Source organism: Schistosoma haematobium, chromosome 6 (assembly GCF_000699445.3).
Source record: "Schistosoma haematobium chromosome 6, whole genome shotgun sequence".
Lineage (NCBI taxonomy): Eukaryota > Metazoa > Platyhelminthes > Trematoda > Strigeidida > Schistosomatidae > Schistosoma > Schistosoma haematobium.
The window spans coordinates 5,274,739-5,302,471 of record NC_067201.1 but is presented as its reverse complement, the minus strand read 5'-3'; the positions used below and the strand labels follow the sequence as shown (position 1 = coordinate 5,302,471).

Genomic DNA, 27,733 nt, shown 5'->3' with positions numbered 1-27,733 from the left:
AATCTTGTCCAGTTTTTACATAGAGATCCATTCATTATGATGATGCTTGTTGCGGCCGAGAACCTCTCGACACGTTGAAGTTAGTGCTTCTTTGATCCATTTTCAGTTGTCATCCATAGTATTTTCTTCTTCTTTCAGCAGATCTTATAAGGCTTGTTGAGAGTTATCTTTAATTCGCTGAGTTTGTCAGTAACTCTGAAGAAGGCTGTATTGAACCTTTGTAATGCTGTTTTCCCTGTTGTTCAGTGTTTCTCTAGCTTCAGTTTCATGTTGACCACCATCAGTTTGTCATGAGCTTATCTCAGCTCCTCTTCTTGTTTACACATTTTCCATTGACCTTCTGAATTTTTCACTGATGTAACTATGATCTCTCTGGTTCTGTGTAGCGTGATCAAGTGAGAATCGTGTATCTTTGTGCATATGTTTGTGTGGGAATATTGTGCCGCCCATAACCATTTTGTTGAATGCACATAAATTAGCAAATCTGTCACTATTCTCATCCTTTTCACCCAGTCAGTACATGTCATCTCATGATATCTTCATACTCGATGTTGTCCGTTCCGACTTTGACGTTTAGGTCTCCCATTAGGATGACCAGGTCATTTCTTAAACACTTCACTATGATTGACTGCAACTTCTCATGAAACTGATCTTGTTCGTCGTCGTTTGTATCATTGGTTGGTGCATTACATTGGATGATATTCATTGTGATTCCCTCCTCCTTTGTTCTGAAAGATACTCTGATGATCCTGGGTCCCATCCTATAAGTGCATTACGTGCTTCTTTGAACAACATCAGAGCAACTTACTGGGTGTGTGGAACATTTTCCTTTTCGTGGCCAGAGTACAGCAGCATCTCTCCCGAATCTATCCTTCGCTGTCCAGCTTGGTTCCAATGTTTGGTCGTCAAGTCGAATCTCCTCAGTTTCGCAGCTATTTGATCGTTCCTTCTGGTCTTCCAGATTATCCGGACATTCCATGCACCTATATCAACTGTTGCTCTGATTATTAAAAGGGGAACCGTTCTCGTGACTTCCGAAGAATCTTGGATTTCACCATGAGGCGTCATATTTCTTCTGAAAGAATATCCTTCAACTTGGATGGCAGAGTACTAATAGTTTCGATTGTTTATTCTGGTCAGCGCTTTGTAGCAAGGTTGTTTTCTCCCGGATGAGGTTATTGACCCCATTTCCAACCGTCCGTTTTTACTCTGACTTGGGACCGACAGTAACCTTAAAAGTGCTACATGTAGGGTTAATATATAGAATTAGGTAAGATCAAACATTTTATCCATAATATTTGAAGTGCGTCGGCTGTAAAATCCAAACTTGAAGATTATTCATTTATCTGTCACATTCTGTAAGCTATTAAATCAAAATGAAATTATTCCAAAGCTCAAATGACTTTGCCTAAGGGCAGTGTGACTATAATGTATGTTTTAATTCATTATAGTTGAAGCACTCAAGCTTTGGATTTTCCAGCGTATCCAATGGTAGATTAATGATTATGCTCGATAATTGTAAGCGAAATCATTGTGCTTTTTAATTTTTTAACAGATATCCCTGTATTTTATTGAAACATGAAGCGATTTGAATCAGTTCACAAACGAAAACGCGTAAATGTCATCAATTGTCACACTGTGCCCTATCGTAGTGAACAAAAACACCAGTGGGGACAACCGGGTGTATTCAACAGACAATTACAGGATTTGTTAATTAAATCTAACAATCATAAAGTAAATGCTTAATTTGAAAAATGTCCACCAGTTGTCTCAAAATGACCTAGACTTGATTGTTCTTGCATTTTCATACAAATTGCATCATGTTCCATTCTTTACTATTTGATCCTCTTGTCTCTCTGCTGCCAGACATTCTGTTCTTGACTAATCTTATATACTACTTATGTCATAATAAGTAGCACACACCACACTAATATATAACATGATGATACCGTCAATTAGAGAACACTGATTTATCGACCGGAACAATGATATGAAAACACGTACGAGCAGTCTAATGTCCTTTTCGGTCCTTCTCATTGCCTGTTGAGTTCAGAACATCAATCTCAGCCTCTGAGATATGAATCATATATTTCAAACATACTGGGTTTATATAACCGACCAAATAGACCACATCGTACCATAAAATGGAAAATAACATTCGTACAAGATCTGGCCAAAAGTGACTGATGAATGTGGGAGATAGTAATCGACAGACAGGGTATAGCTCAAGAATGGTGAATCATATAATATTATTCTATGAGTTAAAATAAAGCCTATAATAATAAGAACCTTGAATATGCATAGTTTAGCTACTTAACAGTTATACAGTAAAAATATATGTACAATATTAGTCCATATATAGTTCTCAAGAATTACCACTCATAATTCTCGTACGGATATAACAGTATAGTTTTCAAATCAACAATCTTCACAACTCCTTAGTGACAGATACCCTTGGACTGTATTCTATAATTTTCCTTTTAATCATTGTCTAAAGTAGGAAATCTATTCTCAACGATAGCGCCTAAATAGTTTACATCATTTACAAATCTACTGTTCCAGTTTCAATATGCTTTTGAGTATGGTAAATTTCTGTGTACTTTCCTATATTCAAATGGAAGATCGAGGCTTTGTCCCAAGTTAATCAATTATTCATTTGTGAGGTATTTGAATAGATTTCGTAGTTGTTTAACCAGATTAGTCCAGATTAAACATCGTTCTTAAGCCTTAAATTTCTACCTGCTAATAATAAGCGTTTGCCTTATTATAAATCCAACATATAGTCATCGTTATCTATTTGTTAAACTAGAACGTCAAAGGATTCATCTGTTTGCTTTTGACTTTCACTTGCCCTTATGAGGTGTGCATTGAGATGAGGTGATATGATCACTACATTCCAGTGCCTGGCTGTTCAACCAATCATAAAATAAATAAGAAATATCAACAAGCAATTAACTAGAATATCGTAGATACAAAGGTGAGTAATAGGTCTTTAATTCATTCACGTTAATTGGTTGGGCAAAACAAAGTATAGATGACCTGTGAAATGGGACGTCACAAATCAGTATCATGTCAAAATACAATAAACCAATAGCTTGACAAACACACACAGTGAAACTATTTGATACACGTTCACCGTAAATCAGCTTCATAACAATTTACTTTTCAGTTTATTCTCCCAATTGTTTGACACTTAACAAGTAACATGAAACAAAATATGCAGGACCCTCATTCAAAACTGGTTACATTTATGACCGAATATATGGTGGTAATTGATTCGATTCAATTTTATCAAAAAGGTGTCACAAATAACACACACACACACACACAGATATATGTAGATGATGTATTGGTAACTATCAAACTTGTCAGGTGTATTGTACTTGAAATTTCAGTCATTTCTACTAATTTGTTTACAACATTGTGATATAGAGTAATGACTAGATGACAATTAGTTGTTGTTACGGCAACGGGTGAGAGGAATATAAATATGCGATAATATTTGAAACGTTCGAAAAGATTTGTTACCAAAGGAACAGGTGAGTATAACGTTGTTCTTGTTCATCCTTATTACTGTTGACTTACTCAATTGTGGTACTCGCTAAGCTTCTTCATTCAAGACATCATCTGTTGGTGAAAATCATTAGTTACCCACAAGCAAATGTCTGTTGTAACTTCACTGTGCAACAAGTGAAACTTTCGATACATTCCTGGGTTTTGGCATACTGAATTCACAAAGTACTCAATTGTCATCTACTGTGTATGATTTTCTATTCCAACATGACAAACTGTCCATTCCATTGATTTACACCAACAATGGAATGTGCTACACAGTAGAGTAGAGCATACATTTCTTGATACTTTCAGAAGTTTGAGTAAGGCTGATTTTCTCAAAACTTCTATTTGTGTTACACAAATCGATCTAATTTGTAAACAATCCATAACTCGAAAACCGTGTATCACATTGTCAGTAATCAGTGACATTTGTACGTGACACAAGAGTACAAGAGTACACTTAAGCCACAATTAATAATTTAGTTGGTGTTATACACAATGTGAAATAGTAAAATTTATTCTGCATCATCACATAACCACAAAACTGATTACTTCCTACTCATATGCAATTTGAAGAAATCAAGGATATTTATTAATATTTGAAGAGGTAATGATTATGAAGACAGTGTCACTACTTCCACAATACAATTATTCCCAATACCAGTTATTCATCAAAATATTTTGTTTGACATTCGTATGATTGTTTTGTGACTAGAGTCATATTCAGACTGAACAAATCTTTGCACAAAACAACTTGGTGAATTATAGTTGTCAGCACGTTAGAATTTGACTTCATGATGGATTCTGGAGTGTAGTGTTAGGAACCCGTGACTTGTTGAATCGGGACACTGATTAAATGCCGTGATGTATTACAGACTAATTATATTGGAAATGCGAACTTGTTTATAGACTGGTTGATGTAAAACATGTCGTGGTCTGTGTTAGGTCCTATGATACAGGATGGTTTCGTGAGAGTTGACTGCCACGAATGTGATGTTTCGAATTTAGATGTGTAAGAGTCCCCACTACTTTTCAATTGTGTATAATTCTACAGTCAATGTTTATTCAATATTCATTTAATCGAATCCATGTGCAAAGTGCTTTGTGTGCCATTTATAAATCAGTATAACGTTGTATCATTTTCTGTCAATAACAATGATGATTATTGGTGCGTAAAGGATTTCGTGTGAAATTATATTTCAATAACTGTTGAGTTATATACATAGCAGTAAACAAGATTCGAGATAGTCCCTTAGGCTTGGTACATCAATCACCCTGATAACCGTTATTAAATAAACTCTGACGGTGTATGAATTCAGAAAGCATCACGAAACGCCGACTACAGTGATAAGTCTAGCTAACTGAACGCCAGATTAGGTTCCTAAGCTCTTCTAGTAACCCCCAGGCTAGATCTACACAGCGACTTGAACACGAGAGAAAAGGCGTGAAATGTGTAAGAAACACTTTACTCCAAGGGTTCGTTCATGTACAAAAAATATAGGGTTTTTATAGTATTTTAGATATCCTTAGTTCCCCGAAAATTCCGGAATGCTACTATACATAGTAGCATTATAAGTAAACATTCATTCAGAAACTCTACATTTGACTTTTCACTTTCTTGATGCTTATGGCCAAATTTCTAGTGATCGCTGATTGGATAAGATGCTTCTCAGTGTTTTCAGAGCCTTTCTTGGCTTTTTTAGAGACGTTTTCTGGGTCTCCTCAACATACAGTTTATTATTGAGTAGCACAGATGGCTGAGCCATAAGTAGAACAAACGAATTCGTGCAGAAAAAGCTAATATTTGCACGCGATCGTGCGAATATGAAGCTGAATTGAGAACCGAATCAATCAATAAGTAACTAACATTTAAGGTGGATAAAGGCATATTTACATCAACTGTAACATATGATCAAGCGTACATGATCATACAGATCTGATAATAATAATAATAATAATAATAATAATAATAATAATAATAATAATAATAATAATACAAAAGGAGGCAATTTGTTACTGTGAGAATGTGGATTTGTGGAGATTGTATTAAATTTATTAGTTGAATTCATGAGTCGATCTAATCTAGACCATTATTGAGATCCTAGGAATACTGGACGACCGTTTCTTCCTTGTATGGGACTCCACAATAACTGTTACAGGGATTGAGAGAAAGTAATTATGACGATAAATACAATATATGTTATAAGTTCGCTTCAGACTCCATGGCGTTATTCACTTAGATATTGAGGTCTAATAGCTACTAGCTTGTGCAATTGGATGAAGTTGAAATTCGCTTGATGTTCTTCTTATTTGAATCTTCCCATTGACTATGAAGTAAACAATATCAAGTGAATTTAATATGAACATACATTGTAATCTAGTTTCTTAATAAATAAACAGTAATATTATATCAGTAGGGGTTTTTGTGGATATTATAGTAATTTAATAGTTGAGTACATCAGTCAATTGAAGCTGGAACATCTTGGAAAACCTGGGAGCATTGGACGACCATTTCGTCCTACTGTGAGACTTCTCAGCAGTGCGTATTATTAATAAGAGAAAACTGCTTCAAACATTATTATTCATTATTACGTCATAACATGTATGCATTCTCTTTTGTTCATCATAAACCAGCATTCGAAACACCATCCATACACATTTCCATCTGAGTATTTATTCTGTAATTAAACAGTGTTTTATCTTTCTTTCCATGTTTCAAGTGAACATATTGAACAATGCAAATCAACAATTTGGCCACACATAAATTCATGTCATCTCTATCCATATACATAATCATGATGAGTTGTTGTTGTCAATTATCACAAAGTATCGATTTGAATGGATTGAAAAGTAGCGTTGGAAAAATAGCAGATTATGAGAAGAAATTAGGACAAGGTATTCAATTAGCAAATAATTACTTAGGATCAAGTAATCTACCTAAATTAAGCAGACGTCAACTGCAGTCGAGTTTAATGCAAGGTGTACAATCATATGGCCAACAGCAACCGATGCAACAACAATCGCAACAACAGCAACCGCAACAACAACAGACACAGCAACAACAGCAACCACAACAACAACAATCACAACAACAACAACCACAACAACAACAACAATACTACTCATCCAATATGATGATGAAGAGACAAATGGGAGGGAAAATTAACCACAATTCACAACAACCAATGAGCGCATACTCCCAATATTCCAATTCATACGGAGGACAGAGTGAATATGGACAACCCATTGGTCAATCACAAATGATGAAACGTCAATATCAGTCAAAACTAGTACAAGCTTTCCATCCTTCACAACAAGGTCAACAACAACAACTACTACAACAATATGGATATCCACCCATTCAGCATTACATGCAAATGGGAGGGATAAATATGCAACCTGAACAATTCCCACATTTTCAACAACCTCAATATTACGATAACATAGGATTTGATGAAAATCAACAAGACAGTTATGAGCCTGTTGATGGGCCATATGTATATGATGAAAACGCTGAACAATCGCTTATGGGTGGTGTTGTGAAACGTGAATTGAAATAGACTGAAATTAGATTGAGAATGGATGTGTTGGTAAAGATTTGAATGGAGATGAGCAAGAATGCTGTGATTACTTAGATAAATATTCACTGTTCATCTTCGTGTGTTTAAATATAATTGAATAGTTGCATTTCTGTTCAGTTTTGATTTTGGTAATGTGATCAGGTTTGGGTTTACTAATCGAGCATACGTTGAAACGAGATTCAATATAGAACAATGTTCCGATTTTGATGAGGAAGATCACTGGTGTTTTATTGTTAGTATGCGAAATCTGTGCCGTTTCGTTTTCTTGTTTGTTTTGTAAAAATCTCATCTTATCACTCAGAAGATGTTGATTAGTCAGTTTGACTCACTGGCTGACTTACACGAATAATCGAATTTCATCATGACATAGTTGAACTGTTTGAACTGTCTCTGTTCGATATGGATGTAAGCCATCGATTGTGTTGTTAAGACTTTGATTAATCGAATCATCTCACCAGATTGATGGAAATTAAACTCTCCCTTCGTGAGGAGTTTCATGTTGACAAGTCACGGAGTCAATCGCGAAATCAATCAATGTCATACGAAAGTGACACTTGTAGGAACAATTATGTTGAACATATTTTCATGAACATGACTAGTGTGAGATATGAAAAGCATGTCTACTAAACACATATCCACTACAACAATCAATATAATTATTTTATTAATAATGCAGTGAAGATTAATACAGTTGAGCCTATTGGATGACTGATTGATGATAGTGTGATTATTCCCTACAGTTTGTAAGATAGTAATATAGGATATGTCTAATTATTTCTTGTTCACTTCTATGCAATGTTTCAGTGAACTGTGTGCGAGTGTGGATTGTTTTGAATAATTTGTAATTGGAAGAATGATAGTCGTGAATTATGAATTGTGAAGTGACACGAATTGAGAATCTGATGTCAATACTAATAATCAAACTAAAAATAATCTAGCCATATGCTTGATTGTCTGCTACATTGACACACAGAGACACAATCAACTTGCCATTCAACCATTTACAAGAAAGAATGTTGTCAGTGATGACAGATTGTGATTAGTATCCACTGAATGATGGAATGGAATGGAGTTGAAGGTTGGATTGTGATGTAAATAATTTGAGACAACATAGTTTGAATTTGTTGAGAAACATTTCCTGTGTATAAGAATCTGTTACTATTGAGAAGAAACATTTGATTAAGCAATCTTCATATTTAGACGTGAATATCATGAAGTTATCGCACATGATATCCTCGTTTGTAAGAATACAGACCTTCATATACATCTCTACTTATTGTTCGTCGAATTCGTTACGTCTGATTTTCCGTTTGTGAAATCGATAGTTTAGCTTCAATAAAACATTGACCAAATGCATTTCTATGGAGATGAGTAGAATACCTGTGACTAATTACACAGTTTATCAACAAACACTTAGCGAAATGAATTGGCTTTACTTCGTTATTTCAAACATTCATTTTGTTTTATTTCATGTTCTGTTATTGTATTGCAATGATGGCAACCACTTTCAGTCATTCTATTAATCATTTAGATGATTCGCGTATATTGCGTGTTATATTGCATTGAATGAAATATTTCTGATCGACTCACTCACTGAGATACACGTACAGTGTTCCATGTGGATAGATGGGATTCATTGGAATCTGTTATATTTGTGGAAATGGAATAATCGGGGAAGTAATCGGATATGTGCAACAATAGATTTTCCATGTTTTCGTTGTTAGATTGGACGTAAGATATAGTGGACTGTTATATTTAGTATTTATATTTCGTCAATATTCATCCGATTGACAATGATGTTGTGTTGATTTCGGAAATGTTTGGACGAAAACAGTAAACATTTGTCAATAGTTTGATATGAGTAGTAAGGTGGGAAAAACCAACATGCTCTTCAAGACCTTCAGAGATCGAGGCACATAAGTTGATTATTTGAGAAGAGGAAATGGAATGTTAGGATGAAGAATGATAGAACACATCGTATTAGTCTTTGTTGATATGTGGTCATCAATTGAATTGTACAAATAATGGTCATTGACATCAGTAACTGATCAATTTTGACTTACCATTGAACGCCTGAAAGCATTGAACACAGATTGTTTGAGTATGTGTGTTCTTCAGTGTTCTGCATTCATGGCCCCAAACGTGAGAATCGAACACGCGACATTCGGTTTCGTGAGCAAGTACTTAATCTGTATACCATTTAGACAGTGTCCAACAGTGTCAGTATTGAACGTCAATGAATATAGGATATTGCACGACCACCTTCTATTGTCTTTGGTGGGTGAGAGATTCAGTCCTGACAAGGTTTATCTACACTGGTCAAGACTTCTCACTAAAAATCCTGAAACTTCCTCTCGAAGCTACCAGTTACTAGTTAGCACGTGATCACTTTCACTACTGTGTTATTGAACTTGTTGAGTTTCGTTCAAAGCAGGGTGTGATTTAATTTAGACCACTGTTGAGAACCTGAAATACTGGAGGCCTGTTTCATCCTAGTTCTGTTGATGGTTTCAAGCATATTCAACATTCTCTGCAACCACAAACTGAACATTATTTTCAAATCATTTGTACAACAGTTTACTATTGTAATCCATACATATTTCGTCCATTTGAGTTATATAGATTCTCCGAGTAAACATTAAACTTGAAATTCATGTTCATCTAACTGACGAGTAAGAAATAGAATGGATGATATGCGTATCTGCTAACCATCATCCTTATCACTTGATACTTTTGGAGTATTTCAATGTAAGTCAACCTACTGAATTGTTACAAGTAGTAGAGTTTGAGACAAATGAAATTAATCAAGAAATGAAGTTCAAATATGTTGGGTGGATTTAACATCTAGTGACTGTGAAACATCAGACTCTTTTTTCTTAGAAGATCGATGATTGGGAGTATTGACTGATGATTTTCATTTGAATTGTTTTCTTTTTATATAACCATAACTTTATATACTTTAATACAATAATTTAATCTCACTTCGTTAATCAATAAAACGAAATGACCGTTCAATTCTTCCACGTTTTCCTTTGTGGTCTAGCTTCAATTGACTCATGATCTCAACTATTGAAATCAAGACACTCGTTAGATTGATTAGAAACTGTGTTAATCGTTCTAGTTATGATTTAGACTATTCACAAAGATTGAACACTGAAACAATTATAATCTATTAGTAGAATGTTTGTTTAATGATACTAGTGCCAAACAAATATAAACTGAATTTGTATATCGTGTAATGGCGGCAAGAATATAAGGTCTATAAATCAAATAAAGCCAGAACAAGTACTATTTAAATTCATAAAGCGAACTAATTGCATGAAGTCTATAAACCAGACTAATTCACAATTTATGTCAGATATTTATTATCAGAATCAGGGTTTGTGGAGATTGTAATAGTTTTAATAGTTGAATTCATGAGTCGATTTAAATTAGACAACAATTGAGAACCTGAAAGCACTGGACATCTGTTACGTTCTAGTATGAGACTACTCAACAATAAGCATCCATGACCCCGAAAGCGGGACACAAACCCAGGACATCTAGTCTTGAGCAAGAACGCTTAAACTCTAGACCATTACGCCAACGTGTAACGGTGTGAATGTCTAACTTAGAACCGATTAACTCTAGGAGAAGATTTAAGTAACCAATATATATATATATATATATATATAAATCAAAATGCACCCAGTTGCATAAGTCTGGATTCAGTGGTAATCCCGAAAACTGGTTGAGGGTTCAACTGACAAAATAGACGAGAAGAAAATGACACACATTGAAGAATGACGTGAATAGTCAAAGAAATTTATTACTATTATGGGATACTGCCGGTCCCAAGCCCAGATAAAGGAGTAGGGTTGGATATGATGTTAGCGACACCATCCCGTAGAAAACAAACTCGCTAAAAAAGGGCTAACAAACAGTGAATAACTAACACATAACTATGTTCATCAAACTGTATGGTTTAATTAGAAATTAGAAAAATTTTCACGAATTCACATCTGATGAAGTGTTATACTTAGTTAAGGGTTCAACTGAAAAAATAGAAGAAAGAGAAGAAATCAATACACATTGAAGAATGACGTATAAAACGTGAATAGTCGAAGAAATTTATTATGAAGTATATGTGGAAGAGAATGATAATGAATGGTTATTTTCTTAGTCGAACTTGTCAATAGTCTGATATGCATAAGATCAGTTATATATTCCTCCATCCTTATTATTATTATTATCATTATTATTATTATTACTGACTGATTATTGGTTCCTGTTGGATTGTTGTCGGTTTTTGGTGTGGAAAGATATTTACGTTCTAGTCAGGTTAATCACGTGTTCGTGATCTGAGTTTTGTTGAATTCATGTACAATAGACACTGAGAGGGAATCTAGTGTAGATATTTGTTTAAGGTAAATTAACGTCCCATTCGTGTAAACGTGGAAAACCAAGCGTTATAGCAGAACGGTTTCAAACAACCAACTGTTCACAAGAGAAATTCATCCATCTTATTGTCAAAAGCGAGGAGATTTCAAGTAGAATTGATAACATAATTAAAGCAGAGTTAAAATGATGTTGATCTCAAAACCATCTATTCTCATTGTGTAACACTAGATCTTCCATAAACCAGTCAAAAGTGAATCAATACACTTCTGATGTTACCTTCAAATATCCATCCATTAATTGACATGTGATTGTAAAATGAAGTACATAGGAAGGACTGAATCAAAGGTATTTACAAGGTTTTCTGAACATATTCTTTGAATGCTGTGTTTCGAAAGAAGTATAAAGTTCATATGTGCGATCACTAGTGTTGAGGATAATGTCCTCAATATCTGACTCCAAATAATAATATCCCGTAACTGAGTATTTTAGGTAGGCTTAATCTCCTAGTAGAATTGCGAATTTACTCGAGATTATTAAAAAGCCTGAACACCAGTTATAGAGATAGTTTATTGTTAATGAATAATAATAATCCACAAGCGTACGGTGAGCAAGCACACGATGAAACAGAGAGAGTGTGAGTGAGTCTGTTAAAAATCCATATATATTTGAGAGTTAATCGGGTGTGGATAGATTATCGATTATCTGCACATTGAAACCAATAGGAAAATAGCTTAAGAGTTAATGTACAGACATACATTCGATCATACACACCGAAATTAACATAGTGAATTGAGTCTGAGTTACAATGACTAGATAAATGATACAATAGTGAAATGGGCTTGCCACATAAGCTCCCATCCAGAACATTGATGTTTTTATGTACCAAAAAAAATTGGATTAACATCTATGTTCGACAAAGAGATAAAGAACGGAACTGTTTTTAAAATGAAAGTACAACTCAATATGATGAGTAAGCGTAAAATTGTAATAACAGCTTGTGTGTTGAAACGTTTCATATCGTATATACAAGTGTATATTTAACATTAATGAATTGTATAAAGTTAAAATGTAAGCATAATGATGATCCGTGGGGCCAATAAAAAAAATTGTAATCAAAATAAAGTAGGATTTTTATGTGTTATAAGAGTAGTCTCAGGATTTGGTCTAGATATATATAGTGGTTGCTACATACCTATCTGGCCAATGCACTCTTCTTCCTGATCTTGTTGTAGTTTGTGCTGCTGCTGAACTTTGATTTGAAGTGCTGCTTGTTGCAGGTAGTTTGAATGGTGCTTGCTCTGCTGCAGGTTTAGACGGTTTTACAGTTGCCTGTTTTTTCTCAAAAATATTTCGTCTCATACCGTAAGGTACAAAAGGGCGAGTTTTACCTGTTGAGGTATCACAAGTTAAGGTGTCCTTGTTGTTTATGGGGATGTTTTGGAATAATAATTTCGTTTATTTAGACTGCAAAAGCTTTTGTAGCTCCGTATCGAGCTTTTGATGCTTTGCCATTTCTTGATAGTCTATATCAGGGATCGAGAAGGTATTGATATTTAATCTCGATAGTGCATCTGCTGCCTCATTTGCATTGCCTTTAATATAGCGTATATCAGCTGCAAATTGTGAAATGAATTCTAGTTGACGAATTTCGCGCGGACTATATTTATCATGATTGTGCATCAAGGACTTAGTTAGAGGTTTGTGATCAGTATGTATCGTGAAAGAATTGCCTTCTAACATGTAGCGAAAGTGTTTGATGGCTAAGTAGATAGCCAACAGTTCTCTACCGAATGTGCTATATTTTGTTTGCGTTGCGTTTAGCTTTTTTGAGAAAAATGCAAGGGGTTGCCATTGTTCATTGACACGTTGCTGAAGTACAGCACCTACTGCTACGTTAGAAGCGTCGGTCATTATTGCTAAAGGTACATCAACCTTTCGTCGTGCGAGTAATGCCTCTGTGCTTAAAGCGCTTTTCAACTGATCAAATGCTTGAATTGCTTGCGGTGTCATTGCTAATGATTTAGCTCGTCCCCTTAATAAATCAGTTAGTGGTTTTGCTAAGTCTGCATATTTAGGGATAAAACGTCTGTAAAAGTTGATCATCCCAAGGAAACGTCGTAGTTTCTTGAATGAATCAGGCAAAGGATAATTTTTGATAGCTTGTGTTTCCTCAGGAACTGGTTTAATGCCTTGCTTATCAAGTACGTGACCTAAAAAGGTGAGGGATTGTTTTCCGAACTCACATTTGTCAGGATTGACCGCTAACCCATACTCATTTAGCTTCTCAAAAAGCATTTTCAGATGAGTTAGATGTTCATTTTCATCTTTGCTTGCTATAAGTAGGTCATCTATGTAAGCATACACAAACGGTAAGCCCCGTACCACTTGGTCAATAAAACGCTGGAAACTTTGTGCAGCATTCCTTAATCCGAAAGGCATACGGACGAATTCGTATAGTCCAAAGGGGGTAGTAATGGCTGTTTTAGGAACATCGTCTGGATGAATTGGAATGTGATGGTAAGCACGGACGAGATCAATTTTTGAAAAGATCGACACGTCAGATAGGCTATGAGTGAAGTCATGCAAATGTGGGAGAGGGTATCTATCTGGTATGGTTCGGCTGTTGAGAGCTCTATAGTCACCGCACGGTCTAACTTCGGAAGAGTTTTTCTTAGGTACCATATGGAGCGGTGATGCCCACGGACTATCGGAGGGGCGTATGATGCCCAACTCAATCATTTTGTTGAATTCGTTCTTTGCGATAGCCAGACGAAAGGGATCAAGGCGTCTTGGACGTGCGAACACTGGTGGACCCTCTGTCTTTATGTGGTGTACGACAGTATCCGTCGGTTTGTCGTGTTTGAAACTCGGTCGTAATAAATCTGGAAACTGATTAAGTAAATTGACGTATTTGTCGTTCTCGTGACGAGGTTTAACTAATAAATGTATGGAAGTCTCATTTGATATAAATCCTCTAATTTCTTTACTTTGTTCGGCAAGGACAAGTTTCCTATTTCTGACGTCTACCAGTATTTTGTGGAATTGCAGAAAATCAATGCCGATTATAGGAACGAGGACGTCCGCTATGATGAAACTCCAAGAAAAATTAGATTTAGGACCGAAATTTAATTGCAACCGCCTTTTGCCGTACGTCTTGATATCAGACCTGTTTGCAGCTTGTAGTTTTAGTTTGGGGTCAAGTGTGTTTTTCTCGAGTGCAGTAGGTGGTACTACACTAACCTCTGCCCCAGTGTCGACTAAAAACTGTGTGCCGGTTCTTTTGTCTGTAACATATAATAGACGACTGTCTTGAAAGTTGTGGTCTGTGAGTGCAGTCGTCATTAACCTACGGTCTTGACGTTCCTTTTTCTGTGTGCTTGCAAAGTTACAAGGCGGAGTACATTTTCTAGCTAGTTTGCCATATGTTCTATGGTACCAACAAATGTTGTGTCTAGTAGTGCTTGGACTACGTCGTCTACGGCTTGTGGATGTTCCTCTACGCTTACTGTGGGAGGCATTCAATAATTGGATCTGAGCTATCTGTTTGGTAAGGGTATCAACTGATCGTCGTAACTCAGCGATCTCGTCAGTTGAGCCTGATTGGATTTGAGATACAGAGTGAGTCTTAGACCGTTCGTAAATTCTGTCGGCTATGTCTGCTAGCTTATCAAAATCGACGTCTTCGTCTCTAACTGCAAGTATCTGTTGAATGTTTTGAGGGAGACGTCTGAGCCACAATTGATATAGTAGACGTTTGTCTACTGTACGATTTCCTAATAAGTTTGTCATGTGGCGTTTTAACTGTGACGGTGTATTGTCACCTAGCTCCACGTTGGTTAAAAGTTGATCAGTTGTCTGTTGGTCGGTGAGAGATGTGACACGAATGACCTCTCTTTTTAGACAATCGAATGGTGAGTCAGGATCCGGCTTAAAAATGACATCCGGCACTTGTTCAATGACGTCATCTGGCAGCAGTGAATTTGCATAACTAAATTTCGTACTCTGGTTTGTGATTTTGTTTGCTACAAAAAAGCTTTCTAAGCGAGCGAACCAGAGTTCAGCCTTTCGTGGATTAAAAGTAGGTAAAGGTACAGAGATGGCACCCACGGAAATAGATTTAGATGAAAGGCTTAGCGAATTATCAAGTGCCATGATACGAAGAAGCAATAGTAATAATAAGCCGAGGATTGTAATATACAATATGAAGAGAAATCAAAAATAACAACAAGAAATATATATAAGACTCACCGAAAAGAAAAATTGTCACTTTGGGTATATGTATGAGAATATACAGTAATAATTCCAAAGGGAAAATATTATGAGTGAATTTATTATGACTGTCAATGGATTGTTATTAATTATAATAATAATTCCAATATGAAGTTCTTTATGATACTCTTGAGGAGAATGCAGCAGACTTTGTAGGAAAATGGTGCGCCTTCTAAAGGCGGGTCACCAATATGTTGAGGATAATGTCCTCAATATCTGACTCCAAATAATAATATCCCGTAACTGAGTATTTTAGGTAGGCTTAATCTCCTAGTAGAATTGCGAATTTACTCGAGATTATTAAAAAGCCTGAACACCAGTTATAGAGATAGTTTATTGTTAATGAATAATAATAATCCACAAGCGTACGGTGAGCAAGCACACGATGAAACAGAGAGAGTGTGAGTGAGTCTGTTAAAAATCCATATATATTTGAGAGTTAATCGGGTGTGGATAGATTATCGATTATCTGCACATTGAAACCAATAGGAAAATAGCTTAAGAGTTAATGTACAGACATACATTCGATCATACACACCGAAATTAACATAGTGAATTGAGTCTGAGTTACAATGACTAGATAAATGATACAATAGTGAAATGGGCTTGCCACACTAGACATATAATGAATAGTGCACACAACATGAATGTTACAAAGCTGTTTACAATCACTAGCAATCAGTGAACACCACTTCTATTCCGTATTATAGAGGCAACCAATATCAAATGTTTTCAACCTGATCTTTGTATACGGAATGTGTAGTAAACGTCTCATTGTTAAAGTAAGATAGTTACATTACTTAACATTGGTCAATTACATTATCTTTTTATTTTGAAAAAGCCTTTCCCTCGGACAAACACTCTTCACATTAACTTTTATTCAATGCCAATAAGCTTGTGCGACTACATCAATCATTTGTTGACAAGTGGTTCTGATTCATCATCCGTTCATCATTATTGACAACTTCATACCGTTCATTTTCGGATTGCATCTCCAATTCGTAAATATTCATCCATCTATACCATTTTATGTAGAATGTGTTGTTTCCTCATCATGTTTACAATGTTGTTTCAAACTAACCCTCATCGATTAAAGTATTTGAAACTTTTTATCATAATAATAATAATGCTAAAGTAAATTCAGGTTATTTGCATCTGATGAGAAACATTGTAACGATGAATTCAATATGATGAGACCCACTAGGATTTAGGCATCCTCAAAACTGGTCTATATTAGCGTACAATTCGGAGGTGACTCAAATAGTCTTATTTTGAAAGGAAGACATGAATTAGCTATGAGTGAAACACGTTACGCAGCTCAATTTATCACTATCTACAAGTCAAGATCTATGTTGCATAAAAAACTCGACACAGCATTAAGTGGTTTTGTCCCATTCCATCGTGTCCATGAATTAACATGTATGCGTGAAAATCGTTAACACCTACTACCGACCAATGGGCAAGAATGACCTCAAGCAATCAATACACATCAGTCAAGGATTTCGAAGACTCATACTCTATGTTTGATGCTTAGTCAAATAATCACAAGCACCACACGAAGAGGAAGAACACAATAAAAATGTTCACCAATCCAACATCCTTATTTTATTTCACACCTTCATCTATGTACATGTAAGTCATTTCATTTCATGAAATATTGTCGAGAAGTATCAGCCTCATAGCACCAACTCTAACCAGATAATTACGAGTATCGAAATGTTTACCAAAACACATATTTCCATATTGTGCGACCGCTTTTTTATGAGTTTGATAAAACCTCATTTATGTACAGATATAAAGTGGCCACCTCTGTACACTGAATAGAAACTGTGAGGAAAATGGTGAATAATCAATGATTATAATCAATTATTTGAGATCAATCCACAAGTGAACGTAAATAAATATGACTGTATTAGGATCTTATTGCAAGTCGAGATAAAACAACTGGAAATCTATCTTCGATCATTTTGCGTTTATGTAGACAAGTAGTTACCGCGTAAGTTCGTGTCAGCGTGATTTATTATTATTTATGTCAATGAACTTGATCCAATTTTCTATAAAACTATCGTCTCAAACAGGTTGTTTCCAAGTTCCGCTCAACGAATTCACACTGGTTAGATAATCATTATATCGAGGAAGCTCTATACAACGGATTCGATCAACAATCATTCCATATCAAGACGAAACAATTGTCCTCCACTTCCTCCTTATCTCTGATCGTCTAACACCAGTGACTCAAACATATGAAACTCCAAATCCAACAATCTCCACCACACTCACTAAGATCACATTCCTTTCGCTTGCATGCTGTTTCCTAACACACTAACCACTCATCATGTTAATTCGAAAAATACACCGGTATGTATCAATCATCATTTGTATTGACCTATTTCATCCAACTTCATCCCACAAACAGTAAAATAACAAGTGATTACCCATAACATGTACTTGATGTGAAATATCAACTAAATGAGATCATAAAAATATTATTGACGAATTACTTCGTCTAACATAACACACAAAATACATCACTGTTGTGGATAATACATTGATGGACTGTCAGTTGAGCCGATCGATTCAGGTAAATCATACGGTTGATATGTGCTCTGCTAGTTCATCGGATACATTGGATAATCAGTGACCGGTTCATAGTATGGTGGTCTTGAACTTCCAAATTGATTATAATTCATATATGCATAAGGTTGTTGTCCTCCACCCATCTTGCACTGGATGTAGTTTTGCAAAAGAGACTGTAATGTTGAGCCGATATTCTGTAGTTCATAGTCATTCATGCCTTCATTGTTGGACATTATTGGCATGTTTACAGGCATTTCGTTAGACATGAACATTCTTTTGATTACTGCATTCTCAACCATATCACAGTAAACCACCAGAATGAACAACACACCAAACGATATGAAGATCTGTTTTGTCATCATAACAAACGATCTGAAAGTAAGATCGTGAAGAACCAATTCATATTTATTTAAACAGTGATGAGAGCAAGTGGTGTTGAAGTTGAGTGTCACACATCACCACATGTTCTCACTCACTCTTACTCATATAACATTCTGAGACTATTATTCGACAAGCCACACAATTACCTATTTGTGCTTATCCGTAGAAACAAGTTAAATTAGGAAAAGCGAACAGATAATCAATCAAATCATACTGCAACAGCTTCAGTGTTTATCAACTTATACGACACTATACACTGCACATATAAGAAGATGTGACGTCGATGAATTGGTTTAGTGGAGAATGTCGATGAAATTACTTGACGTCAACTATAATCATGTTATTGGAAAATCTGTGTTTCAAGCAGGAAATCGTCACCTCATCACTAATTGGTGCAAGTAGGGGCGACTAATAGTGACTTTATGCAAATCCATCAAGTCAACATCATCGACAACTATTATGCAATGATAAGGATCTAATCTCTCACATGCTTCAATTCTCATCAGTTCAGTCTATACTTTCAATTCAACTCAAACAATATTCTACTTTCTACCTCACTGGTCTACCAGGATAATCGAGTTTACACACAACCACTTCATTTCATACCAATTTTCAATCAGAATTCTACATTTCGAAAGTTACGTGTTTCGATTGGCATATCATCAATTACTCTAAGTAGAACGTGGTCACTACACGTGGTGAATACATAGGTGGGATTCAAAACATCCAACCTGTTCATTGTCTCATTGGAAGTCATCAGTATCACTCCTCTTGTTCTGTCCTCATATAACGACACCCGTTAAACAATACAAAAACAATAGGAGGGGAAGTAATTGATAGAATTCAAGAGCCCACATCAGCATTTTTCAAACAATCATCTTTTCACAAAAAAATTATTGTCAATCTCGAATCAACTAACAAATAGATTGGATGCTGGTCAAGTTCCATTCGCACAATGATAGCCCGTATAATTTTGAAAAGTATTTGTATCATTTCGAGTAACAGCTTGACAATTATTTGACTACTGAGCAAAATAAATCACCAGATAGCGAACACTTGATTTGATTTGGACTGAATGTTTCCAATAGACTGGAATTTTATCGTTGTTACAAATGTTCTGACTGACGACAAATTTTCCGTTCGAACTGCTATCTTTTAATGTATATTAGGAAAATCAGTGTATGAAAGCACTCACTTGTTCGATTTCAGGATAACTGTCACAGTTAACTATTAGATCTCTGTATCGAAGTAGATAGTCGTCGTGACACTCACATCAAAATGATGTGCGTAGTTTCAGTGTTTTGTTGTAAACACATTTACAAATGAATAATGTCACAGATATCCGAATCATTATGTATGCTGCAAATGTATATCTCAGATGGTACATCCATTAAATGTCGCTTCATCTAGAAATGCTCACTATAGTTAGCAAGTTGCAGTCATTTCTGATTTTGCATTTGTGTGAATGAAACATTTATGCATTGACGAAATGTAAGCTCTGTCTTGAAAGAAGATAGTATTCGAGCACTATCATGAGTTCAATCACCGACTCGATATGTTATGTCATGTTTTATATCAATCAAAGTATGTTCACATGTTCACGACAAATAACTGATGAACCGTCGATTAGTAACAACGTTAGAAGTTACACAAATGTGCATTGATTCAAGTCTTCATGTCCATAACTCATGGTTCGAGGTAAAATAACCATGATACATATCTGAGTAGTAACGACAATAGTAGTATCGATAACGGTAATAAGGTACACATAGATATCATGTTTCGAAGGAATAAAATAAACGAATAAATCATGTGAGATATAACTTGAATTACAAATTAAGTCCTCAGTTAATTGGATAATTAGTAGCGATACTGATTTCGAGATATAGCATCGATGGTTTCCACTCACTCACTTATCAACCACGATAATCGTGTGCATGTCAATTCAGCAACAAAATAGTACATTTGAGTTGAAAGCTTGTGCCACAATTCAAATAAGACAGTGGACAAGCGTACGCCACACAAATCGAGTTCAGGTGATGATGACTAACAACTTCATCAACCCATTTCACATATCGAATTATCAGCCCACGTATGAGGACGCCACAAATTACTCAGTTGTCCTAACAATCTGTGGTAAAGCGTTGAAGGATTTCTTGATCAAGCATTAGTGAACTGATATGGCCACGTCGCCTGAAATCGACGAACCACCACAATCCCCACGATCCGAACTAAGAACATCAGTTCATGTCAATTTTACACAAGATCATCGTTCATTGAATAAAAATCACACTCAAATCAAGTAATATTACACCGAATAAAATATCACACTGCAAAACATTAACAAATAATACACTGAATAATCATCATATTGAATTAACAAAACGGTCATAATATCGAACAACAATCATAATGAGTCAGTTAAACAAAATTCCATTTTGTCATTTTATCCCGATCTATCAGAAACAACACACATGTTCATTCATCAGAGGTCGATCCAACAAACCAGATAACGTGTCTGTGAGATAATCACATTTTCAAACAATCACATTCACTACACAATTCTTAGTCATACTAATTTTGGAATGACATCATGCATTATGCATGAGAAGAACACATCGTTACACAAAAGCAACTCCACATTCTGTATTTTGTCAACGTCTTACTCACTCAGAATGCATCGATTGAGTACAATGGCTCGATGAGTAATCTGTATTTAGGAGATCATTCGCAATCGAGTCGGATGCAAACGACTGATATTTCTAGGTTGATACACATGAGAAAATGAAATATGAATAGATGAAATGGAGAATCTCGTCAGATTTGGTTTGATATTCCCATCTCTGATGACAGCTTAACATGAGCTTAATTCGATGTGTAGAGAAAAGCATTTACGAAGATTTGTAGTGTCAGTTATTATGCCAAGCCCATATGCCTTATTCTAGCTTCCGGATATCCCATTTTATTCATTCTACGTGAGCCATACTTTGACCTTGTTATTTATTCGCTTATCGATCTAGACTGTTTTTATATGAGCGTATATGTGTGTGCCCTTCTTATCCCATTAATCACATGTCTGTATCTTTATTTTGTCTGACTATAAATATCGAGTAACGCTTGACTAAAATGGAGTTGGCTTCCCAGCCATCTTCCATACGTGTCATTTTGCTTTGCTATGTTTCATTCGCTTCATGTACGAAATATATGTATTATCAAGTCAATTCTCGTTATTCGACTTATTTAATTCCGTTATTGGATAACGTGATTTAAGTCGACGATGATATACGAGAATAGGCGATAACAATCATTCGTACGCCCTAAATGGAGTCGAGAACTACGGACCACAAAAAATAGTGAGCATTTCAACGAATATCGTCGATCTAAATGAGGACAAAATCAAACCACGGGCCACTAAAGATTGTTCACTAGTTCAATAGGAATTGTTAGAACATACATTGTCTCAGGAACCTACAATCGACGAAAGTCTCTCACCGATTGATACTAATTGAATTCCAGTTCTAGATTTTATCATTTCATGTTTCACAAATAAATGTGTTGGTCGAACATATGTAGATGAATAACACATGAGGATATTGCACTTCATACAAACACATTGATATGTCAATAATTCCAATGAATGAGTGTTGTTAGATTTCACACTCAATCGTATTTGTGCGCATAGTGAAGGAACAGTGAGAGAGATGTGACGAACTCTCGATTCATGCACAACTCAGTTCTAGATGTATCTCATCTTCATTGAAATCAAGTGAAAGATATGACATATTATGACAAACATATTGTGAGATATCAACTGGACAAGTGAGAAGTGTGACCGAATCCCTACCTACTGTGAATGGATATTCAACGACAGTTGTGAACAACGACACAAAACCAGTAGAGGAGAAGTCGGAAATTACAACACTCTCGAAAATACGTTATTACTGAAGTTACAGGATGGGAGTGAAATAATGACACGATGAAACGTCTTGAAACATTTACTACAAACTGAACATTGGTCAACAGATTGGAATAATTACGCACCGTGTTTTTAATCTAATGGATGATGAATACTGTTGTGAGTTGATTAATTCACAATAATAGCCAGTAATTATTGTTGTGTATATGTTATTAGAACGATTGATTTAGTAATCGATAGCCCTGTTCATACTGTCATACTTTCCCAAACTATAAATCATGATATCAAGTACACCAACTCTGTTATCTATTGTGTGGGATCGTGGATGCGCACTGCTGAGGAGAAGTCCCTTACTAGGACGAAACGGCCGCCCAGTGCTTCTAGGTTTTCCATGGTGGTCTAACTTCAATTGACTCATGATTTCAACCTGTGAAATTTCTAAAAATCTCCACAAAACCAATTCTGATATCTACATTTACTTGTATATGATTTGACGGGATGAAAAGATAAAATTACATTGTTTTACTCAATGTAATTTTTCTTCAGCATTACTTCTATTTTCTAATTCAATGTGGTGAGTACTCAATGTATTACTTGTTTTTGTCTTCCAGTATGATATTCCATTCGATATAACATACTAAAGTCATGTATTAAGTTAACGTTAACTATGATAAGCAACATGTAGTCTGTTATAACTCACTTGTATCAGTCTTGATGTTCGTTGGAATTATAGTGGTTACTTATTTTCCAATTGTAGTAATAATCAGTTTAGGGGTTGCAGAGATTGTTAAGTTTTTGATTGAGATCATAAACCGATTAATGTTAGACCACCATTGAAAACCTGGAAACACTGGACGGCCATTTCGACCCATTGTGGGACTCCTCCTCAGTAGTGTGCATTCACGATCCCACGAGCAGGATAAGTAATTCTGATATAGTAATTAACGACAACCAGATATAACAACAATTAGTGACACAGTCATACCAGTGTCTATATCATTCAAACCAATAGCCGTTTTTGAAATAGATCAGATATAAAGCTTTACGAAGACTAAAGAAATAAGATTCATATTTATAATGTTCGGTTACTATCAGTTCAAATGTGTTTCTTAATTGATTTTGTTGTTATTATTACTGTTTTCTTTATTACTAATGTATTCTATCTAGACATTTATGTAAAACAACTTTTCAATTTTCAGCAAAGTTACTTACATACTACTCATTACTATAATTTTATTGAATAGAAATATCTATTGTGTACACGAGTCTTAATACATATACATAAGTCAAACTATTATTGTCAGAAATGGCATAAACAAATGCATTACAAATTATACCTTAGTTACTGGTAAATAAAGGTCAATTTTTACAAGTTCTTTAATTAATTCACCTAATTTGTATATTATACTGTAATTACTGGTAACCATCAGATGACAATTGGTTGTTATTGGAAACAGATCTATAAAATATAAATACATTATCCTATTCATATTACTTGTAAAGGCTCTATTCACTGAAATAATAAGTAAGTATCATATTATATATATGCTCATACTGTATTAATAAATTGTCACTATTCAACTGACTTATGCCTGTTATCCATCGTGGAGGAATATAGGTCACCTATCTGCATTCCTCATCGAACTCTGTAGTGTTAATCATTAATTCTATGCATTTGGAAAACCAATGTGTGGGATTATTGGCGTACAACTTTGAGTGATGAGTCACTCAGCTCGTGTGTCGATGGAGAATGCCGCCAACTATGTGAATCAATGTGAACTGCATACTGCCTTGAACATCAACATCTTGAACGCGTATTGCAGTTACGGGATATACTGTGATCACGCCTGATCAAAGTTTGACTTTTCGTCTATTACAACGCACAGTTAATCGGTGATTCGACGAGTACCTGCGAGCATGTGTACCCCTATATCAATGTGGGTTACTAGTCAAAGGCTCCGTTCTAAGAATTCGGCCACAGCTTAGCCCGGTCTAGATGGCTTGATTGTGATGCTGTGGTAGGTTGTGCTTGAGTCGTGGCTTAATGACATTATACACTACCGGGAAAAATCTCTCTTATCGTACGTTACGTTAACTAATTGATCTTGTCTGTACGTGTGGTCTATGGTTTATACTGATAGTATGTGTATCACACACGAATTATACAGTTGTCCCTGACTTCGAATCAGACGTGATTAGCTTCTGAACTTAAGCATATCACTAAGGGGAGGAAAAGAAACTAACAAGGATTTCCTTGGTAACTGCGAGTGAAAAGTGACTAGCCCAACACCGAATCCTGCGGTGAATTGATCGTGAGGCAATGTGTTGCTTATGTTGGCTTCAGACTTACTATCTAATCATTCAATGTAATTCACTTTCAATTTTAAAAAGACTTCCACTCAGATAACGGACAAAACTTTAGTTTTCCATCCTTGAAGGAATTTCACTCATTATCAGATGTCTTGATTGTATCGAGTTTTAATTTTTCATCGTCAATAGTGTTTTAGATGTTTAGATTCTGAAGTTATTTTTGCTATCGTTTCTCTTGTCTTCATTTGCATTCCTCTCAATGATATTCATTGAGTTGATCATTAATTTCATAAGTAATATCATTATGTGTAAGTTATCAGTCGAAGTGACATTTTCACAACATCAACACTCGTACATACTTATAGTTGAGGCTCAACATATTCCCTGACATGTAAGTGTTCTTTTTTAAGATAGTGGTTGGAAGTAGTCAACTGGAAACCCTGGACCCAGATTTCGCGGTACTTGACATTCGTCAGCAAGGTGTACCTGTAATCTTGAGGTAACTGATGCTCCCTGACAGATTTGATTCCGTGTCACTCAGCTTTACAGTCAGAGACATTAACACTGAGCTATCCGGTCCACGACTGATCTCTTGTAAGACTGAGATTTATTTAAAATTGATTGATCATTGTATGATGATCAATGTCATGTGTGTCAGGTCCTTAGTGCAGAACGAGTCACCTAGACTAGTGGATATATTGCTACTTGGTCGATAGGATCCGATCTTCACTAAGAAGGACCTGACATATATGACATCGATCACTACCTAGTGATTAATCAATTGAGTCATCTGGCCCGTTAATTTATTTAAACACATCTTATTTTCTTAAATCACAGGTGAATACATTGAATCATGAAGACAAATAAATCGCGAACAATCAACTTACTGACATTTTTAATCATATTTCTTTTGATAATCAGTTACTGGGAATTGACACAAGCGCGAAAATCAAAATCATCAAAGAAAACAATAGTTAAACATAATACTATTCATAAAACTATACACAAAAACTCTAATAAGCAACCTACAAAAATTCCTCAACAGAATCAAAGACAAACACAACCTAAACAATATAATTACACATATCAACTTCTACAAAATATACAACCATTAAAAACTATTAAAAGGCAATTAAGAGCAAATATGATCAGAGAAGAATTACAATCATTTAATACACATCCTAGTTTTCATAAATCATATGAAAAATTAGATAATTATCAACAATATAATAATTACTTAAATGAAGAGGTACCCAGTGATGAACAAGCTGGATATATGTTACAACTTGGAAATTAAATAATGACGCATAGTAACTTCAATGTTTTATTGATTAGTTTTCAGTTACCCTATTAACGAATTAAATTACATGTATACTGGTGATTCCTTAAATCAATGATTGATATTTATGTTTGTACGCATTTAAATATAAATATATAATTTTATTTAAACAATATAAACTTCCTTACATTTATTAATTGAATTCATTAGTCATTTGAAGCTAGGTCACCATAGGAAACCTAGAGGCATCAGATGGCCGTTTTATCCTAGTACCGAACTCCTCAAAAGCGCGCATCCACGACCCCACCTCGCCAGATTCGAACCCAGGACCTATTGATCTTGCGCTCAATCGCTTAACCTCCAAACCACTGAGCCGGCCAGTATTTAAAGGTGTTAATGTCTAACTTCAACCAATCTTACATTTGTTTTTACTCTCTTCTCACTTTATTTTTATTATATAATAATGATTATGTAACTCAATGTAAGGTAATTATATTCGAGTAGCTTAAGAAGATATTTTTATATTTCATAAAAATGGTATCATATTCTTAAGTTTAACACTTGTTTTCTCATATGTAAAGTAAAACTCATTTGGAAAAAATGAAATTTGTTAAAGTATACCTTATAATAGATTTTCAGTGTCATTTGTGACTTTGAAATTGAATTATTTTAACTATATAAATCAGGAAATAACAAATATACACCATATATATTTAGATAAGATGGTAGTTAAAAGTATTCAACACCTTGCCGACGAGTACCAAGTAGCACGTAACCTAGGTTCACGGTTTGCTGTTTAAATTTTACGGTTTCCTGTTGACTATCTCCAATCACTATCTTATCTTAATATAGTGCACACAATGTCGAGTCACCTAGACTAGTGGCCACCATGCAACTTGATCGATAAGATTCGATTTGCACTAAGAGAGACCTGACATATATGACATTGATTACCACCCAGTGATCATGCCATGTATATTTAATGATGAAATAATTAATGGCTTTACTGAATGAAAATATCAGTCATGTAAATCGGTTATTGTGCTTGTGAAGTGGACATTACATTTTTTTCAAGTAATGTCAACAGCAAATGTATTTATGGTTAACAACCGCAACATTAATTGCACGGCGGTTGTGTTTCCTCACCACTCACTGATGAGAAATTTTAGGGTGTGATTAAAAGAAATTAGAAATTAGTGATTGGTGAACCTGTTTTTGAAAGTGTATACTCAAGTGATAATGAACAAACATTTTGTCACGTGTATTAATTTTTTAATTCACTATAGCAGCAGTCTCAGCAGCAGTAGGTCTCAACATACAAAAAGAGAAAAGCAAGATTTTAACTTCTGAAAAAATATAAAAAACATATATCAACTATATTTCACTACCCTGGTATACTCCACCATCGGTTTGGAATCAGAGTTTTTTAACTCCCCTAGGTGGACTCTCCACGTCAACCAACCCGGTTGAAGCGCCGGACATTCG

At 35.2% G+C, this 27,733-nt stretch overlaps 3 protein-coding genes across 3 annotated transcripts; 2 read left to right on the top strand and 1 right to left on the bottom strand.

Annotated features, from left to right (window-relative positions):
* Positions 1 to 3,018: 3,018 nt before the first annotated feature.
* On the top strand, positions 3,019 to 7,241 carry MS3_00008375 (uncharacterized protein). Its single transcript, XM_012944889.3, has 2 exons — positions 3,019 to 3,539; positions 6,276 to 7,241. The coding sequence occupies exon 2, from the start codon at positions 6,291 to 6,293 to the stop codon at positions 7,113 to 7,115; it is 825 nt and encodes a 274-aa protein (XP_012800343.3). The 5' UTR covers positions 3,019 to 3,539; positions 6,276 to 6,290; the 3' UTR covers positions 7,116 to 7,241.
* Positions 7,242 to 18,292: 11,051 nt separating this feature from the next.
* Positions 18,293 to 26,638, bottom strand: MS3_00008373 (uncharacterized protein). The gene is made up of 2 exons (XM_051216729.1): positions 26,207 to 26,638; positions 18,293 to 18,734 (listed from the first exon to the last, which is right to left on the bottom strand). The coding sequence occupies exon 2, from the start codon at positions 18,722 to 18,724 to the stop codon at positions 18,395 to 18,397; it is 330 nt and encodes a 109-aa protein (XP_051065328.1). The 5' UTR covers positions 18,725 to 18,734; positions 26,207 to 26,638; the 3' UTR covers positions 18,293 to 18,394.
* Positions 24,121 to 26,638, top strand: MS3_00008374 (uncharacterized protein). The gene is made up of 2 exons (XM_051216730.1): positions 24,121 to 24,184; positions 25,807 to 26,638. The coding sequence occupies exon 2, from the start codon at positions 25,823 to 25,825 to the stop codon at positions 26,264 to 26,266; it is 444 nt and encodes a 147-aa protein (XP_051065327.1). The 5' UTR covers positions 24,121 to 24,184; positions 25,807 to 25,822; the 3' UTR covers positions 26,267 to 26,638.
* Positions 26,639 to 27,733: the final 1,095 nt, after the last annotated feature.